This window comes from Magallana gigas, chromosome 2 (genome assembly GCF_963853765.1).
Source record: "Magallana gigas chromosome 2, xbMagGiga1.1, whole genome shotgun sequence".
NCBI classification, from domain to species: domain Eukaryota; kingdom Metazoa; phylum Mollusca; class Bivalvia; order Ostreida; family Ostreidae; genus Magallana; species Magallana gigas.
Window position 1 is genome coordinate 20,149,798 of NC_088854.1, and position 18,923 is coordinate 20,168,720.

Genomic DNA, 18,923 nt, shown 5'->3' on the forward strand with positions numbered 1-18,923 from the left:
AAGCTACAACCCATTAGAATATTGCACAACTTACATTCACTCAATATTTTAACCTATTGATTCTCTGGCATTAAAATGGGAATAGTATATGCTGAATGATCATCTGATATCTCAATTCAATTACAATAAACCCAGCATCATAACCCCCCCCCCCCCCAATAAATAAATAAGTAAATAAAGATATAGATTTATCAGAGAGAAACATAAAAGATCTATAGTTCAGAAGATCTACGCCATATGCATTTATATGTTTTATCATTCATGATTTAGCTAAGTAACAAAAGAACTTACTTTTATAGTTTGATTTGCACAGAAATATCCGGGCATGTAAGTCCAAAACACTAGTTGTAATTGTAAATACAGACACAATGAGAGCCACTTGATTCTGGAAAGAGAGGGGTAAAAAATCTCAGGAAGACTGTATGTTTCAAAGTTCATCATGCAAACTATAAGGTGTAGATTTCAGTTTTTTGCTATTCTGTTCAGTGTCAAAGATAGAAGAAAGAATAATGTAACCAGAGTAGAATCATAATAAAATAATGTTAAAAAAAATGCATGTTTGTTCTCTCTCTCTCTCTCGCTCTCTCTCTCTCTCCGTATGTTTCCTTTCAATCAGAATTCAACATCACTAATCTTATGATAATGTGTATCAACCCACTTTCTAGTTAGTCTACAACATATATGAATGATGTACATTATTTGTTGTACTCATATCGCTTAGCCTTATAAATGTTGGATTTGAATAATGTAAATGCATGTATTTTTTTTTTGTGTATTCACTAAACAGACCTCAATCAATATCATGCAGTTAGTTGCAGGAGCAAAATAAAAAACAAAAAACACATTCATAGCTATGTTTGGTGTTTGTTATTTCTCTCATCTCACCCCCCACCCATAATTTTTCTTTCAAATCTTCATTACTACTCCTGTAAATTTTACTACTCGAGTATTCATACTCTGGTCTGTAGCCGTGAACATTATGAAAAAAGCATGCACCTTGCATTACAAACCCTTGCCATGTTACTCATTTACAATTTGTTTATATCTCCTTTTTAATATCTTATTTGTGAGTTTGTGTTGTTAATGCCCCCCCCCCCCCCTTCTGAACCATACCATAGTCAGATATGAATTAATAATATGTAATAACACATTATCACAGAAAAACTAGAAGGGGCTTAATGTACCTGTATAAAGTGTATATGAATTCATTGTACTTGCATGTTTCTTTGCAACTTGCATTTGTAATTAAGGCATCTTTTCGAAAAATATTGGTAGCCCTGAAAAGGGCTTTTGTTGAAGGTTTGCAATCTGCAATGATGCTATGATTGCTTATTTTTTAGCTGCTGTCTTCTTGGGAGTCTTGGCTTTCTTTGGCTTGGCTGCTGCTGCTGCTTTTTTCGGAGTCTTGGCCTTCTTTGGCTTGGCTGCTGCCTTCTTAGGGGATTTGGCTGCCGTCTTCTTCTTGGGTGTCTTAACTTTCTTAGGTCCAGCTGCTTTCTTGGGGGACTTCTTCTTCTTCTCAGCAGTCTTTTTCTCCCCTGCCGCCTTCCTAGGCTTAACAGCTGTGGCCTTCTTTGGTTTGGCTGCCTTGGGTTTGGTGACTTTCTTCGCCTTTGGTTTTTTCTCTGTCTTTGGCTTGTCTCCTAACTTGAAAGAGCCAGTGGCGCCTGTTCCTTTGGCTTGTTTCAGAGCGCCTTTCTTCACTCCGTTCTTGAGTGCCATTTTAAGGTGGACATTAATGGGGTTGACGTCGTTTCCCACTTTAAAGTTGGCCATTATGTACTTCAGAATGGCCTGTCTGGAAGATCCACCACGCTCTTTCAGAGATTCCAAGGCGGCCCTGATCATGTCAACGTACTTGGGGTGTGCTGCAGGTACCTTAGGCTTAGTAACCTTCTTCTTGACTGGGGTTGTGGTTGCTGTGTCTGCCATGGCTTCGGACGAAACGAAAACGCTGTACAATTCACTGCGAACTAATACGAGGAAATAGTGAAGTCTCACGCTCTCGCTGCTTTTGTTTACAGCGGGCGCGGACGTCCTCGAAAACATCCCTTAAAATCGAAGCGCATATGCATAGTAGAATTGATGTGTGTTTTGATGCCGATGTTTACATCCTTGCTGCGCCGTTTAATGAGTACCGATTGCAGCTATTTTATGAAAATCACATTGTGTGGATATATCCCTACCATATCATCTGCATATTTTACGTAAATTCTCCGCTAAAGGAACTCAAATGAAAGGAAAACGTAGGACAGAGTAGCAAATTCCAACTCCAAATGCCGATAAAGTCACGCAATGTCTTTAAAATTGATAATTATTCACAGAAAATTACTTTTTTTTAACGTCCAACATACAGACATAAGTGTATTGTATATCGTCTATTGTGTAGAAGGCCCATACATATCTTCTTTTAAGTGAAATTCACACCAGGTCCATACACCCAGAAACACACGATACACAGAACAAGAGCAAGAGAGAATTATAAATTTTTAAAGTTGTCAGAAAGAAAAACAAATAAATAAAATAAAATAAGAAAGAAAAAGTCGTCACTTTAATAATAATATCAAAATATTCAGTGGCAAAAGTCATAGGATTTTTTGAAAAATAAAGAAAATTGAATTACATTATCTACTTTACGCGAAGTGCGATGTACAGTATAGTACGTGCAAGAAAACGGCGTTATGTTAACAAATGCACATACAGTCAAAAAGCATATCAACATAAATATAGATATACTAAGGTAGTAGTTGATCATGAATTGGGAAAAAAAACGGGTGATGAATGACGTGAATAAATAATTAGTTCATTTGTGCAATCATGATAACATTGCCAAAACTGCAGTTTTCACGTGTGCACATCTTACTTAGACCTTAATTTGTAATGCGCAGACCATGCATACGTAGGTGAATGTACATTCACCGTTTGGATATCAATTCAAATAGAAAAAGAATAATAATAATAATAATAAAATAACGCACAAATGATCTCCCCCATGAAACACTGTATAAAATCAGAATCGGATGTCGCAATTGTTCAAGTACATATCATTCTAACATTATGCATGCATTTATATCACTAGTTTAACCAATGTCAAACATGATCGAGATTTGAGCTCAAATTTTAATTTTTTCACACACTAATGTATTTTTGAGGGGTAGCTGATATAAATTAAATTTGTGTTTAGCATTTGAGAGCGTTGGAACAACATCAAATTGGATATTAATTGAACATGAATAGAAATTCATGTAATAGGTTGACGGTGTGTGGCAATGCATTCAATAAACGTGTAATGGGTATCTGCATTGTATATGTGTGCTTAATTACATGCTATAGAGACATCTTTTCGAAAAATATGGGTGGCCGTGAAAACGGCCGTTTGGTACAGACAAGTCAAGTCGACAGGGCTGACTTTTTACTTGGCGGCTGGCTTCTGGGTCTTCTTGGGGAGGAGCACGGCCTGGATGTTGGGCAAAACACCACCCTGTGCGATGGTCACACCGGACAGAAGTTTGTTCAACTCCTCGTCGTTGCGGATAGCAAGCTGCAGATGACGGGGGATGATTCTGGTTTTCTTGTTGTCACGGGCTGCGTTGCCTGCCAACTCCAACACTTCAGCGGCCAAGTACTCAAGGACAGCGGCCAGATACACTGGGGCACCGGCTCCCACTCTCTCGGCGTAGTTGCCCTTCCTCAGCAGACGGTGGATACGACCAACGGGAAACTGTAGTCCGGCACGGGAAGATCGGCTCTTTGCCTTTCCCTTCACTTTGCCTCCTTTACCACGTCCTGACATTTTAGATTGGTGTGTGGGTTGGGCGCTGACAAAATTAAATCAACGAATAACACGCCATGCGCTGCGCCACTCTATTTAAACACTTCCACGGATTGAAATGATCCACTAATCACAGCGCTCGTTTTAAACGCACCTCGGGCGTCCTGACCAATATGATGTTTACAAAGACGTCCGCAATTTACCTGTACGCTTCAATCCGCCTCGTGTTATATATAAATCTACCGAGAGCAATGCGCCATTCATAGTTTCAGTCTTCACACTGTAAACATGCCACCCAAAGTTGGATCTAAAGGTTCTAAGAAAGCTGCCACCAAGGCTAAGGCCCAGAGAACTGGGGACAAGAAGAGGCGCAGGAGGAGGAGGGAATCCTACGCTATCTACATCTACAAAGTCTTGAAACAGGTGCACCCTGACACTGGAGTTTCCAGCAAGGCCATGAGCATCATGAATTCTTTCGTCAATGACATCTTCGAGAGAATTGCCGCTGAGGCCTCCCGTCTGGCCCACTACAACAAACGCTCAACCATCACCAGCAGAGAAATCCAGACTGCAGTCCGCCTTCTCCTGCCAGGTGAATTGGCCAAGCATGCTGTCTCTGAAGGTACCAAAGCTGTCACCAAGTACACCAGCAGCAAGTAAACTGCAGGGATATGTAGTTGACATAACCAAACGGCCCTTTTCAGGGCCACACAATTTTTTCGAAAAGCTACCATCATTACAATACGCAGTTACTGGTACATTAAATTTGTGTTCAATAGTCATGATTGTTTCACTATCAGAATGAGTACCCATCTTCACAGAAACTGAAATTACAACAGGCTGTCACATCTAAGAATAAAAAAAGTTCTGTCTCTATTACTGTACACCAATTACCTATTGATCTTCATTATTCAATATTATCGTACAATTTAATATATCAAAACAGTGCAATCTACAATATGGTCATAAAATAATGAGCTAAACATTATCAGTGTCTGCTTTTTCAATCATGATTAAAGTCAATTTCACTGCCCTATATTTTAATAGTTTTAATCCTTTTCACCATAGCAATTTAATATCATTTCAACATGTAAGATAATAAAAATACAATTCTGCAGTTTTCAATTAAAATTTCTGATTTCAATTACTTATTCTGTCATGTTTTAGACACTTACAAGAGAAATCAATGAGGGTTGGAGGATCAAATGACATGAATATATTTCTTTACATTATCATTAAATCAATGCGCAATAACTGACCTATTTAAATTTAAACAATAGTCATCTTCTGACATGTGAAATGTGGCTTACTTTAATATCATTCTTTGATTAGGCTAAGTGTAAAAGTGATTGTTCATAACACTCATGTGACTTCCAACCACTCTTATTTCGAGTGCATGTGGCAGGGGAAATGAATGCTAACTCATTACTAATGACAGGTAAAAGTGTAGTATGTCTCACAGAGCGTGTCGGTGTATTTCACAGCATTTGTGATAGAGGCATCTTTTCTAAAAGTTTGGTGGCCGTTAAAACGGCCGTTTGTTTGTTGTCAGTGCTGCAAGCACACAGGAGTGGCAGTTTAACCGCCGAATCCGTAGAGGGTACGTCCCTGTCTCTTCAGAGCGTAGACAACGTCCATGGCTGTGACGGTCTTTCTCTTGGCATGCTCTGTGTATGTGACTGCATCACGGATGACGTTCTCGAGGAAGACTTTCAAGACACCACGGGTTTCCTCGTAGATGAGTCCAGAGATACGTTTAACTCCACCTCTACGTGCAAGACGACGGATGGCAGGCTTGGTGATACCCTGGATGTTGTCTCGAAGAACTTTCCTGTGACGCTTGGCGCCCCCCTTTCCAAGTCCTTTTCCTCCTTTACCACGACCAGACATGTTTACGTTCAGTGAAGATGTACTGAGATGAACCTTGTTTCGCGATACCAAATTATATATAGCTTCAATTTACGACCCGTGAGAAGGCACCATACCTTGAAAAGTTCGGCAGTACAAACTAGGCGATTAGTAAAGTCAACGCTGATTGGCTAAGGTATAAACCCGCCTCGGGCCTTATCTGTTTTACATGGAATCCACATACACACATCTTACATATTTACTGTGTCGGTTTTCTTATCATAGTTTATACTTAATTTATATCATTAACTGTTACGAAATATTAAATATATATACATGTTTATATAAGTGTACTGCACACCTGTACAATTCATCGAAAAGAATTAAATTGGTAATAAATGAATGTGCAGTGTGTAAAAAAAAAAAAAAACCAAAACAAAACAAAACAAAACAAAAAAAAGACAAAAAGAAAAAAAACCTGATCAACAGGATGTATCAAATGGAATGAGGCAAAAGATATGGTCAGAGCCAGTAGCTAAAATCTAAGAGACATTAACTGATTTCACAAAATTAATGTAATTTATTCAAAAGACACAATATGATTCCTGTATTCCTTCTCCATAAAGGAACATACTCCTATTTTAATAATAATTAGCAGATTGACCTTTAGGAACATCATGACTATGTTATAAATCCATAATATAAGAATGATAATGGTATTTACATTTTTGTTATAATTAAAGATATCTTCTTATTTCTTTTTTTTAATGTACACATTTGTGTTAGTTTGAGTTTTGCTCGCAGTGGGACAGTTACCATTTATAGCAATAGTTTTGACAGTTTGTGATATATCAATTCACTGTTTCTCATGTTGTCCATTTGTTAAGAAAGTTTCCACTGAAATATACTTGTATTGCTGTATTTATTTTATTCATGGGATATATGTGTGCGTGTGTTTATGCGAGCCATCTTACATATATTTATTATAGATGAATGCACGCTTATTCAATAATTAGAGTATCAATTGTATGTAATGTGAAGGCATCTTTTCTAAAGGTTTTGGTGGCCGTGAAAACGGCCGTTTTGAGTTTGTCAAGAGACAAAAGAGAATCTAAGCTCTCTCGCCACGGATACGTCTGGCAAGCTGGATATCTTTGGGCATGATGGTGACTCTCTTGGCGTGGATAGCGCACAAGTTGGTGTCCTCAAAGAGTCCGACAAGGTAGGCTTCGCTGGCTTCCTGGAGAGCCATGACGGCTGAACTCTGGAAACGCAGGTCGGTCTTGAAGTCCTGAGCAATCTCACGGACCAGACGCTGGAATGGCAGTTTCCTGATCAGCAGCTCTGTGCTTTTCTGGTATCTCCTGATCTCACGAAGAGCGACGGTTCCTGGCCTGTATCTGTGGGGTTTCTTGACGCCACCAGTTGCTGGAGCGCTCTTACGGGCTGCCTTGGTGGCCAGTTGTTTACGTGGAGCTTTACCTCCAGTAGATTTTCTTGCGGTCTGCTTGGTACGTGCCATCTTCGACGAGTGTCAAATGAATGAATGAGCCAGACGGTCCTCTGTATATACTTTATACCGAGTCGACGATTAACTGTCTGCTCTCCGATATCACAGCACCCCCACTAACGACAATCGCCATTGGTGATCTTGACCGAGAGAGGTGGTCAGCGATTAGTCGATAATAACCCGTTCCGATTGGCCAGGTGAAAAAATCATTTCGATCCGGCTTTTGCACAGAATTTGTGTACTCCGAAAAATATCGTCCGTGTACTTAGTGGAACAAAACTTTTATTCCAATTATAACTAAAACTTATTTGATTTACATAAAGTATTAAACACCATCTATATTCTACAGGATGTAATTGATACTTTAAAAAAAGCTACAACCCATTAGAATATTGCACAACTTACATTCACTCAATATTTTAACCTATTGATTCTCTGGCATTAAAATGGGAATAGTATATGCTGAATGATCATCTGATATCTCAATTCAATTACAATAAACCCAGCATCATAACCCCCCCCCCCCCCAATAAATAAATAAGTAAATAAAGATATAGATTTATCAGAGAGAAACATAAAAGATCTATAGTTCAGAAGATCTACGCCATATGCATTTATATGTTTTATCATTCATGATTTAGCTAAGTAACAAAAGAACTTACTTTTATAGTTTGATTTGCACAGAAATATCCGGGCATGTAAGTCCAAAACACTAGTTGTAATTGTAAATACAGACACAATGAGAGCCACTTGATTCTGGAAAGAGAGGGGTAAAAAATCTCAGGAAGACTGTATGTTTCAAAGTTCATCATGCAAACTATAAGGTGTAGATTTCAGTTTTTTGCTATTCTGTTCAGTGTCAAAGATAGAAGAAAGAATAATGTAACCAGAGTAGAATCATAATAAAATAATGTTAAAAAAAATGCATGTTTGTTCTCTCTCTCTCTCTCGCTCTCTCTCTCTCTCCGTATGTTTCCTTTCAATCAGAATTCAACATCACTAATCTTATGATAATGTGTATCAACCCACTTTCTAGTTAGTCTACAACATATATGAATGATGTACATTATTTGTTGTACTCATATCGCTTAGCCTTATAAATGTTGGATTTGAATAATGTAAATGCATGTATTTTTTTTTTGTGTATTCACTAAACAGACCTCAATCAATATCATGCAGTTAGTTGCAGGAGCAAAATAAAAAACAAAAAACACATTCATAGCTATGTTTGGTGTTTGTTATTTCTCTCATCTCACCCCCCACCCATAATTTTTCTTTCAAATCTTCATTACTACTCCTGTAAATTTTACTACTCGAGTATTCATACTCTGGTCTGTAGCCGTGAACATTATGAAAAAAGCATGCACCTTGCATTACAAACCCTTGCCATGTTACTCATTTACAATTTGTTTATATCTCCTTTTTAATATCTTATTTGTGAGTTTGTGTTGTTAATGCCCCCCCCCCCCCCTTCTGAACCATACCATAGTCAGATATGAATTAATAATATGTAATAACACATTATCACAGAAAAACTAGAAGGGGCTTAATGTACCTGTATAAAGTGTATATGAATTCATTGTACTTGCATGTTTCTTTGCAACTTGCATTTGTAATTAAGGCATCTTTTCGAAAAATATTGGTAGCCCTGAAAAGGGCTTTTGTTGAAGGTTTGCAATCTGCAATGATGCTATGATTGCTTATTTTTTAGCTGCTGTCTTCTTGGGAGTCTTGGCTTTCTTTGGCTTGGCTGCTGCTGCTGCTTTTTTCGGAGTCTTGGCCTTCTTTGGCTTGGCTGCTGCCTTCTTAGGGGATTTGGCTGCCGTCTTCTTCTTGGGTGTCTTAACTTTCTTAGGTCCAGCTGCTTTCTTGGGGGACTTCTTCTTCTTCTCAGCAGTCTTTTTCTCCCCTGCCGCCTTCCTAGGCTTAACAGCTGTGGCCTTCTTTGGTTTGGCTGCCTTGGGTTTGGTGACTTTCTTCGCCTTTGGTTTTTTCTCTGTCTTTGGCTTGTCTCCTAACTTGAAAGAGCCAGTGGCGCCTGTTCCTTTGGCTTGTTTCAGAGCGCCTTTCTTCACTCCGTTCTTGAGTGCCATTTTAAGGTGGACATTAATGGGGTTGACGTCGTTTCCCACTTTAAAGTTGGCCATTATGTACTTCAGAATGGCCTGTCTGGAAGATCCACCACGCTCTTTCAGAGATTCCAAGGCGGCCCTGATCATGTCAACGTACTTGGGGTGTGCTGCAGGTACCTTAGGCTTAGTAACCTTCTTCTTGACTGGGGTTGTGGTTGCTGTGTCTGCCATGGCTTCGGACGAAACGAAAACGCTGTACAATTCACTGCGAACTAATACGAGGAAATAGTGAAGTCTCACGCTCTCGCTGCTTTTGTTTACAGCGGGCGCGGACGTCCTCGAAAACATCCCTTAAAATCGAAGCGCATATGCATAGTAGAATTGATGTGTGTTTTGATGCCGATGTTTACATCCTTGCTGCGCCGTTTAATGAGTACCGATTGCAGCTATTTTATGAAAATCACATTGTGTGGATATATCCCTACCATATCATCTGCATATTTTACGTAAATTCTCCGCTAAAGGAACTCAAATGAAAGGAAAACGTAGGACAGAGTAGCAAATTCCAACTCCAAATGCCGATAAAGTCACGCAATGTCTTTAAAATTGATAATTATTCACAGAAAATTACTTTTTTTTAACGTCCAACATACAGACATAAGTGTATTGTATATCGTCTATTGTGTAGAAGGCCCATACATATCTTCTTTTAAGTGAAATTCACACCAGGTCCATACACCCAGAAACACACGATACACAGAACAAGAGCAAGAGAGAATTATAAATTTTTAAAGTTGTCAGAAAGAAAAACAAATAAATAAAATAAAATAAGAAAGAAAAAGTCGTCACTTTAATAATAATATCAAAATATTCAGTGGCAAAAGTCATAGGATTTTTTGAAAAATAAAGAAAATTGAATTACATTATCTACTTTACGCGAAGTGCGATGTACAGTATAGTACGTGCAAGAAAACGGCGTTATGTTAACAAATGCACATACAGTCAAAAAGCATATCAACATAAATATAGATATACTAAGGTAGTAGTTGATCATGAATTGGGAAAAAAAACGGGTGATGAATGACGTGAATAAATAATTAGTTCATTTGTGCAATCATGATAACATTGCCAAAACTGCAGTTTTCACGTGTGCACATCTTACTTAGACCTTAATTTGTAATGCGCAGACCATGCATACGTAGGTGAATGTACATTCACCGTTTGGATATCAATTCAAATAGAAAAAGAATAATAATAATAATAATAAAATAACGCACAAATGATCTCCCCCATGAAACACTGTATAAAATCAGAATCGGATGTCGCAATTGTTCAAGTACATATCATTCTAACATTATGCATGCATTTATATCACTAGTTTAACCAATGTCAAACATGATCGAGATTTGAGCTCAAATTTTAATTTTTTCACACACTAATGTATTTTTGAGGGGTAGCTGATATAAATTAAATTTGTGTTTAGCATTTGAGAGCGTTGGAACAACATCAAATTGGATATTAATTGAACATGAATAGAAATTCATGTAATAGGTTGACGGTGTGTGGCAATGCATTCAATAAACGTGTAATGGGTATCTGCATTGTATATGTGTGCTTAATTACATGCTATAGAGACATCTTTTCGAAAAATATGGGTGGCCGTGAAAACGGCCGTTTGGTACAGACAAGTCAAGTCGACAGGGCTGACTTTTTACTTGGCGGCTGGCTTCTGGGTCTTCTTGGGGAGGAGCACGGCCTGGATGTTGGGCAAAACACCACCCTGTGCGATGGTCACACCGGACAGAAGTTTGTTCAACTCCTCGTCGTTGCGGATAGCAAGCTGCAGATGACGGGGGATGATTCTGGTTTTCTTGTTGTCACGGGCTGCGTTGCCTGCCAACTCCAACACTTCAGCGGCCAAGTACTCAAGGACAGCGGCCAGATACACTGGGGCACCGGCTCCCACTCTCTCGGCGTAGTTGCCCTTCCTCAGCAGACGGTGGATACGACCAACGGGAAACTGTAGTCCGGCACGGGAAGATCGGCTCTTTGCCTTTCCCTTCACTTTGCCTCCTTTACCACGTCCTGACATTTTAGATTGGTGTGTGGGTTGGGCGCTGACAAAATTAAATCAACGAATAACACGCCATGCGCTGCGCCACTCTATTTAAACACTTCCACGGATTGAAATGATCCACTAATCACAGCGCTCGTTTTAAACGCACCTCGGGCGTCCTGACCAATATGATGTTTACAAAGACGTCCGCAATTTACCTGTACGCTTCAATCCGCCTCGTGTTATATATAAATCTACCGAGAGCAATGCGCCATTCATAGTTTCAGTCTTCACACTGTAAACATGCCACCCAAAGTTGGATCTAAAGGTTCTAAGAAAGCTGCCACCAAGGCTAAGGCCCAGAGAACTGGGGACAAGAAGAGGCGCAGGAGGAGGAGGGAATCCTACGCTATCTACATCTACAAAGTCTTGAAACAGGTGCACCCTGACACTGGAGTTTCCAGCAAGGCCATGAGCATCATGAATTCTTTCGTCAATGACATCTTCGAGAGAATTGCCGCTGAGGCCTCCCGTCTGGCCCACTACAACAAACGCTCAACCATCACCAGCAGAGAAATCCAGACTGCAGTCCGCCTTCTCCTGCCAGGTGAATTGGCCAAGCATGCTGTCTCTGAAGGTACCAAAGCTGTCACCAAGTACACCAGCAGCAAGTAAACTGCAGGGATATGTAGTTGACATAACCAAACGGCCCTTTTCAGGGCCACACAATTTTTTCGAAAAGCTACCATCATTACAATACGCAGTTACTGGTACATTAAATTTGTGTTCAATAGTCATGATTGTTTCACTATCAGAATGAGTACCCATCTTCACAGAAACTGAAATTACAACAGGCTGTCACATCTAAGAATAAAAAAAGTTCTGTCTCTATTACTGTACACCAATTACCTATTGATCTTCATTATTCAATATTATCGTACAATTTAATATATCAAAACAGTGCAATCTACAATATGGTCATAAAATAATGAGCTAAACATTATCAGTGTCTGCTTTTTCAATCATGATTAAAGTCAATTTCACTGCCCTATATTTTAATAGTTTTAATCCTTTTCACCATAGCAATTTAATATCATTTCAACATGTAAGATAATAAAAATACAATTCTGCAGTTTTCAATTAAAATTTCTGATTTCAATTACTTATTCTGTCATGTTTTAGACACTTACAAGAGAAATCAATGAGGGTTGGAGGATCAAATGACATGAATATATTTCTTTACATTATCATTAAATCAATGCGCAATAACTGACCTATTTAAATTTAAACAATAGTCATCTTCTGACATGTGAAATGTGGCTTACTTTAATATCATTCTTTGATTAGGCTAAGTGTAAAAGTGATTGTTCATAACACTCATGTGACTTCCAACCACTCTTATTTCGAGTGCATGTGGCAGGGGAAATGAATGCTAACTCATTACTAATGACAGGTAAAAGTGTAGTATGTCTCACAGAGCGTGTCGGTGTATTTCACAGCATTTGTGATAGAGGCATCTTTTCTAAAAGTTTGGTGGCCGTTAAAACGGCCGTTTGTTTGTTGTCAGTGCTGCAAGCACACAGGAGTGGCAGTTTAACCGCCGAATCCGTAGAGGGTACGTCCCTGTCTCTTCAGAGCGTAGACAACGTCCATGGCTGTGACGGTCTTTCTCTTGGCATGCTCTGTGTATGTGACTGCATCACGGATGACGTTCTCGAGGAAGACTTTCAAGACACCACGGGTTTCCTCGTAGATGAGTCCAGAGATACGTTTAACTCCACCTCTACGTGCAAGACGACGGATGGCAGGCTTGGTGATACCCTGGATGTTGTCTCGAAGAACTTTCCTGTGACGCTTGGCGCCCCCCTTTCCAAGTCCTTTTCCTCCTTTACCACGACCAGACATGTTTACGTTCAGTGAAGATGTACTGAGATGAACCTTGTTTCGCGATACCAAATTATATATAGCTTCAATTTACGACCCGTGAGAAGGCACCATACCTTGAAAAGTTCGGCAGTACAAACTAGGCGATTAGTAAAGTCAACGCTGATTGGCTAAGGTATAAACCCGCCTCGGGCCTTATCTGTTTTACATGGAATCCACATACACACATCTTACATATTTACTGTGTCGGTTTTCTTATCATAGTTTATACTTAATTTATATCATTAACTGTTACGAAATATTAAATATATATACATGTTTATATAAGTGTACTGCACACCTGTACAATTCATCGAAAAGAATTAAATTGGTAATAAATGAATGTGCAGTGTGTAAAAAAAAAAAAAAACCAAAACAAAACAAAACAAAACAAAAAAAAGACAAAAAGAAAAAAAACCTGATCAACAGGATGTATCAAATGGAATGAGGCAAAAGATATGGTCAGAGCCAGTAGCTAAAATCTAAGAGACATTAACTGATTTCACAAAATTAATGTAATTTATTCAAAAGACACAATATGATTCCTGTATTCCTTCTCCATAAAGGAACATACTCCTATTTTAATAATAATTAGCAGATTGACCTTTAGGAACATCATGACTATGTTATAAATCCATAATATAAGAATGATAATGGTATTTACATTTTTGTTATAATTAAAGATATCTTCTTATTTCTTTTTTTTAATGTACACATTTGTGTTAGTTTGAGTTTTGCTCGCAGTGGGACAGTTACCATTTATAGCAATAGTTTTGACAGTTTGTGATATATCAATTCACTGTTTCTCATGTTGTCCATTTGTTAAGAAAGTTTCCACTGAAATATACTTGTATTGCTGTATTTATTTTATTCATGGGATATATGTGTGCGTGTGTTTATGCGAGCCATCTTACATATATTTATTATAGATGAATGCACGCTTATTCAATAATTAGAGTATCAATTGTATGTAATGTGAAGGCATCTTTTCTAAAGGTTTTGGTGGCCGTGAAAACGGCCGTTTTGAGTTTGTCAAGAGACAAAAGAGAATCTAAGCTCTCTCGCCACGGATACGTCTGGCAAGCTGGATATCTTTGGGCATGATGGTGACTCTCTTGGCGTGGATAGCGCACAAGTTGGTGTCCTCAAAGAGTCCGACAAGGTAGGCTTCGCTGGCTTCCTGGAGAGCCATGACGGCTGAACTCTGGAAACGCAGGTCGGTCTTGAAGTCCTGAGCAATCTCACGGACCAGACGCTGGAATGGCAGTTTCCTGATCAGCAGCTCTGTGCTTTTCTGGTATCTCCTGATCTCACGAAGAGCGACGGTTCCTGGCCTGTATCTGTGGGGTTTCTTGACGCCACCAGTTGCTGGAGCGCTCTTACGGGCTGCCTTGGTGGCCAGTTGTTTACGTGGAGCTTTACCTCCAGTAGATTTTCTTGCGGTCTGCTTGGTACGTGCCATCTTCGACGAGTGTCAAATGAATGAATGAGCCAGACGGTCCTCTGTATACACTTTATACCGAGTCGACGATTAACTGTCTGCTCTCCGATATCACAGCACCCCCACTAACGACAATCGCCATTGGTGATCTTGACCGAGAGAGGTGGTCAGCGATTAGTCGATAATAACCCGTTCCGATTGGCCAGGTGAAAAAATCATTTCGATCCGGCTTTTGCACAGAATTTGTGTACTCCGAAAAATATCGTCCGTGTACTTAGTGGAACAAAACTTTTATTCCAATTATAACTAAAACTTATTTGATTTACATAAAGTATTAAACACCATCTATATTCTACAGGATGTAATTGATACTTTAAAAAAAGCTACAACCCATTAGAATATTGCACAACTTACATTCACTCAATATTTTAACCTATTGATTCTCTGGCATTAAAATGGGAATAGTATATGCTGAATGATCATCTGATATCTCAATTCAATTACAATAAACCCAGCATCATAACCCCCCCCCCCCCCCCCCAATAAATAAATAAGTAAATAAAGATATAGATTTATCAGAGAGAAACATAAAAGATCTATAGTTCAGAAGATCTACGCCATATGCATTTATATGTTTTATCATTCATGATTTAGCTAAGTAACAAAAGAACTTACTTTTATAGTTTGATTTGCACAGAAATATCCGGGCATGTAAGTCCAAAACACTAGTTGTAATTGTAAATACAGACACAATGAGAGCCACTTGATTCTGGAAAGAGAGGGGTAAAAAATCTCAGGAAGACTGTATGTTTCAAAGTTCATCATGCAAACTATAAGGTGTAGATTTCAGTTTTTTGCTATTCTGTTCAGTGTCAAAGATAGAAGAAAGAATAATGTAACCAGAGTAGAATCATAATAAAATAATGTTAAAAAAAATGCATGTTTGTTCTCTCTCTCTCTCTCGCTCTCTCTCTCTCTCCGTATGTTTCCTTTCAATCAGAATTCAACATCACTAATCTTATGATAATGTGTATCAACCCACTTTCTAGTTAGTCTACAACATATATGAATGATGTACATTATTTGTTGTACTCATATCGCTTAGCCTTATAAATGTTGGATTTGAATAATGTAAATGCATGTATTTTTTTTTTGTGTATTCACTAAACAGACCTCAATCAATATCATGCAGTTAGTTGCAGGAGCAAAATAAAAAACAAAAAACACATTCATAGCTATGTTTGGTGTTTGTTATTTCTCTCATCTCACCCCCCACCCATAATTTTTCTTTCAAATCTTCATTACTACTCCTGTAAATTTTACTACTCGAGTATTCATACTCTGGTCTGTAGCCGTGAACATTATGAAAAAAGCATGCACCTTGCATTACAAACCCTTGCCATGTTACTCATTTACAATTTGTTTATATCTCCTTTTTAATATCTTATTTGTGAGTTTGTGTTGTTAATGCCCCCCCCCCCCCCTTCTGAACCATACCATAGTCAGATATGAATTAATAATATGTAATAACACATTATCACAGAAAAACTAGAAGGGGCTTAATGTACCTGTATAAAGTGTATATGAATTCATTGTACTTGCATGTTTCTTTGCAACTTGCATTTGTAATTAAGGCATCTTTTCGAAAAATATTGGTAGCCCTGAAAAGGGCTTTTGTTGAAGGTTTGCAATCTGCAATGATGCTATGATTGCTTATTTTTTAGCTGCTGTCTTCTTGGGAGTCTTGGCTTTCTTTGGCTTGGCTGCTGCTGCTGCTTTTTTCGGAGTCTTGGCCTTCTTTGGCTTGGCTGCTGCCTTCTTAGGGGATTTGGCTGCCGTCTTCTTCTTGGGTGTCTTAACTTTCTTAGGTCCAGCTGCTTTCTTGGGGGACTTCTTCTTCTTCTCAGCAGTCTTTTTCTCCCCTGCCGCCTTCCTAGGCTTAACAGCTGTGGCCTTCTTTGGTTTGGCTGCCTTGGGTTTGGTGACTTTCTTCGCCTTTGGTTTTTTCTCTGTCTTTGGCTTGTCTCCTAACTTGAAAGAGCCAGTGGCGCCTGTTCCTTTGGCTTGTTTCAGAGCGCCTTTCTTCACTCCGTTCTTGAGTGCCATTTTAAGGTGGACATTAATGGGGTTGACGTCGTTTCCCACTTTAAAGTTGGCCATTATGTACTTCAGAATGGCCTGTCTGGAAGATCCACCACGCTCTTTCAGAGATTCCAAGGCGGCCCTGATCATGTCAACGTACTTGGGGTGTGCTGCAGGTACCTTAGGCTTAGTAACCTTCTTCTTGACTGGGGTTGTGGTTGCTGTGTCTGCCATGGCTTCGGACGAAACGAAAACGCTGTACAATTCACTGCGAACTAATACGAGGAAATAGTGAAGTCTCACGCTCTCGCTGCTTTTGTTTACAGCGGGCGCGGACGTCCTCGAAAACATCCCTTAAAATCGAAGCGCATATGCATAGTAGAATTGATGTGTGTTTTGATGCCGATGTTTACATCCTTGCTGCGCCGTTTAATGAGTACCGATTGCAGCTATTTTATGAAAATCACATTGTGTGGATATATCCCTACCATATCATCTGCATATTTTACGTAAATTCTCCGCTAAAGGAACTCAAATGAAAGGAAAACGTAGGACAGAGTAGCAAATTCCAACTCCAAATGCCGATAAAGTCACGCAATGTCTTTAAAATTGATAATTATTCACAGAAAATTACTTTTTTTTAACGTCCAACATACAGACATAAGTGTATTGTATATCGTCTATTGTGTAGAAGGCCCATACATATCTTCTTTTAAGTGAAATTCACACCAGGTCCATACACCCAGAAACACACGATACACAGAACAAGAGCAAGAGAGAATTATAAATTTTTAAAGTTGTCAGAAAGAAAAACAAATAAATAAAATAAAATAAGAAAGAAAAAGTCGTCACTTTAATAATAATATCAAAATATTCAGTGGCAAAAGTCATAGGATTTTTTGAAAAATAAAGAAAATTGAATTACATTATCTACTTTACGCGAAGTGCGATGTACAGTATAGTACGTGCAAGAAAACGGCGTTATGTTAACAAATGCACATACAGTCAAAAAGCATATCAACATAAATATAGATATACTAAGGTAGTAGTTGATCATGAATTGGGAAAAAAAACGGGTGATGAATGACGTGAATAAATAATTAGTTCATTTGTGCAATCATGATAACATTGCCAAAACTGCAGTTTTCACGTGTGCACATCTTACTTAGACCTTAATTTGTAATGCGCAGACCATGCATACGTAGGTGAATGTACATTCACCGTTTGGATATCAATTCAAATAGAAAAAGAATAATAATAATAATAATAAAATAACGCACAAATGATCTCCCCCATGAAACACTGTATAAAATCAGAATCGGATGTCGCAATTGTTCAAGTACATATCATTCTAACATTATGCATGCATTTATATCACTAGTTTAACCAATGTCAAACATGATCGAGATTTGAGCTCAAATTTTAATTTTTTCACACACTAATGTATTTTTGAGGGGTAGCTGATATAAATTAAATTTGTGTTTAGCATTTGAGAGCGTTGGAACAACATCAAATTGGATATTAATTGAACATGAATAGAAATTCATGTAATAGGTTGACGGTGTGTGGCAATGCATTCAATAAACGTGTAATGGGTATCTGCATTGTATATGTGTGCTTAATTACATGCTATAGAGACATCTTTTCGAAAAATATGGGTGGCCGTGAAAACGGCCGTTTGGTACAGACAAGTCAAGTCGACAGGGCTGACTTTTTACTTGGCGGCTGGCTTCTGGGTCTTCTTGGGGAGGAGCACGGCCTGGATGTTGGGCAAAACACCACCCTGTGCGATGGTCACACCGGACAGAAGTTTGTTCAACTCCTCGTCGTTGCGGATAGCAAGCTGCAGATGACGGGGGATGATTCTGGTTTTCTTGTTGTCACGGGCTGCGTTGCCTGCCAACTCCAACACTTCAGCGGCCAAGTACTCAAGGACAGCGGCCAGATACACTGGGGCACCGGCTCCCACTCTCTCGGCGTAGTTGCCCTTCCTCAGCAGACGGTGGATACGACCAACGGGAAACTGTAGTCCGGCACGGGAAGATCGGCTCTTTGCCTTTCCCTTCACTTTGCCTCCTTTACCACGTCCTGACATTTTAGATTGGTGTGTGGGTTGGGCGCTGACAAAATTAAATCAACGAATAACACGCCATGCGCTGCGCCACTCTATTTAAACACTTCCACGGATTGAAATGATCCACTAATCACAGCGCTCGTTT

The 18,923-nt window shown here is 39.0% G+C and overlaps 12 protein-coding genes across 12 annotated transcripts; 2 read left to right on the forward strand and 10 right to left on the reverse strand.

Moving 5' to 3' along the window:
- Window positions 1–1,172: 1,172 nt before the first annotated feature.
- On the reverse strand, window positions 1,173–2,052 carry LOC136272796 (histone H1-delta-like). The gene has a single exon (XM_066075459.1). It carries the CDS (start codon window positions 2,047–2,049, stop codon window positions 1,330–1,332), a length of 720 nt encoding a protein of 239 aa, XP_065931531.1. The 5' UTR covers window positions 2,050–2,052; the 3' UTR covers window positions 1,173–1,329.
- Window positions 2,053–3,353: 1,301 nt separating this feature from the next.
- Window positions 3,354–3,863, reverse strand: LOC136272799 (histone H2A). The gene has a single exon (XM_066075463.1). It carries the CDS (start codon window positions 3,791–3,793, stop codon window positions 3,413–3,415), a length of 381 nt encoding a protein of 126 aa, XP_065931535.1. The 5' UTR covers window positions 3,794–3,863; the 3' UTR covers window positions 3,354–3,412.
- A 102-nt stretch (window positions 3,864–3,965) lies between these two features.
- Window positions 3,966–4,528, forward strand: LOC105320419 (histone H2B-like). Its single transcript, XM_066075464.1, has one exon. The coding sequence runs from the start codon at window positions 4,061–4,063 to the stop codon at window positions 4,430–4,432; it is 372 nt and encodes a 123-aa protein (XP_065931536.1). The 5' UTR covers window positions 3,966–4,060; the 3' UTR covers window positions 4,433–4,528.
- A 544-nt stretch (window positions 4,529–5,072) lies between these two features.
- LOC136272800 (histone H4) lies at window positions 5,073–5,706 on the reverse strand. The gene has a single exon (XM_066075465.1). The coding sequence runs from the start codon at window positions 5,660–5,662 to the stop codon at window positions 5,351–5,353; it is 312 nt and encodes a 103-aa protein (XP_065931537.1). The 5' UTR covers window positions 5,663–5,706; the 3' UTR covers window positions 5,073–5,350.
- A 668-nt stretch (window positions 5,707–6,374) lies between these two features.
- On the reverse strand, window positions 6,375–7,183 carry LOC136272797 (histone H3). The gene has a single exon (XM_066075461.1). It carries the CDS (start codon window positions 7,140–7,142, stop codon window positions 6,732–6,734), a length of 411 nt encoding a protein of 136 aa, XP_065931533.1. The 5' UTR covers window positions 7,143–7,183; the 3' UTR covers window positions 6,375–6,731.
- Window positions 7,184–8,673: 1,490 nt separating this feature from the next.
- LOC136272795 (histone H1-delta-like) lies at window positions 8,674–9,553 on the reverse strand. Its single transcript, XM_066075458.1, has one exon. The coding sequence runs from the start codon at window positions 9,548–9,550 to the stop codon at window positions 8,831–8,833; it is 720 nt and encodes a 239-aa protein (XP_065931530.1). The 5' UTR covers window positions 9,551–9,553; the 3' UTR covers window positions 8,674–8,830.
- Window positions 9,554–10,854: 1,301 nt separating this feature from the next.
- Window positions 10,855–11,426, reverse strand: LOC136272804 (histone H2A). The gene has a single exon (XM_066075472.1). It carries the CDS (start codon window positions 11,292–11,294, stop codon window positions 10,914–10,916), a length of 381 nt encoding a protein of 126 aa, XP_065931544.1. The 5' UTR covers window positions 11,295–11,426; the 3' UTR covers window positions 10,855–10,913.
- On the forward strand, window positions 11,422–12,250 carry LOC117681586 (histone H2B-like). The gene has a single exon (XM_034446812.2). The coding sequence runs from the start codon at window positions 11,562–11,564 to the stop codon at window positions 11,931–11,933; it is 372 nt and encodes a 123-aa protein (XP_034302703.2). The 5' UTR covers window positions 11,422–11,561; the 3' UTR covers window positions 11,934–12,250.
- Window positions 12,251–12,573: 323 nt separating this feature from the next.
- Window positions 12,574–13,207, reverse strand: LOC136272806 (histone H4). Its single transcript, XM_066075475.1, has one exon. The coding sequence runs from the start codon at window positions 13,161–13,163 to the stop codon at window positions 12,852–12,854; it is 312 nt and encodes a 103-aa protein (XP_065931547.1). The 5' UTR covers window positions 13,164–13,207; the 3' UTR covers window positions 12,574–12,851.
- Window positions 13,208–13,877: 670 nt separating this feature from the next.
- Window positions 13,878–14,842, reverse strand: LOC136272802 (histone H3). The gene has a single exon (XM_066075470.1). The coding sequence runs from the start codon at window positions 14,641–14,643 to the stop codon at window positions 14,233–14,235; it is 411 nt and encodes a 136-aa protein (XP_065931542.1). The 5' UTR covers window positions 14,644–14,842; the 3' UTR covers window positions 13,878–14,232.
- Window positions 14,843–16,178: 1,336 nt separating this feature from the next.
- On the reverse strand, window positions 16,179–17,058 carry LOC105320426 (histone H1-delta-like). The gene has a single exon (XM_066075466.1). It carries the CDS (start codon window positions 17,053–17,055, stop codon window positions 16,336–16,338), a length of 720 nt encoding a protein of 239 aa, XP_065931538.1. The 5' UTR covers window positions 17,056–17,058; the 3' UTR covers window positions 16,179–16,335.
- A 1,301-nt stretch (window positions 17,059–18,359) lies between these two features.
- Window positions 18,360–18,869, reverse strand: LOC136272803 (histone H2A). Its single transcript, XM_066075471.1, has one exon. It carries the CDS (start codon window positions 18,797–18,799, stop codon window positions 18,419–18,421), a length of 381 nt encoding a protein of 126 aa, XP_065931543.1. The 5' UTR covers window positions 18,800–18,869; the 3' UTR covers window positions 18,360–18,418.
- Window positions 18,870–18,923: the final 54 nt, after the last annotated feature.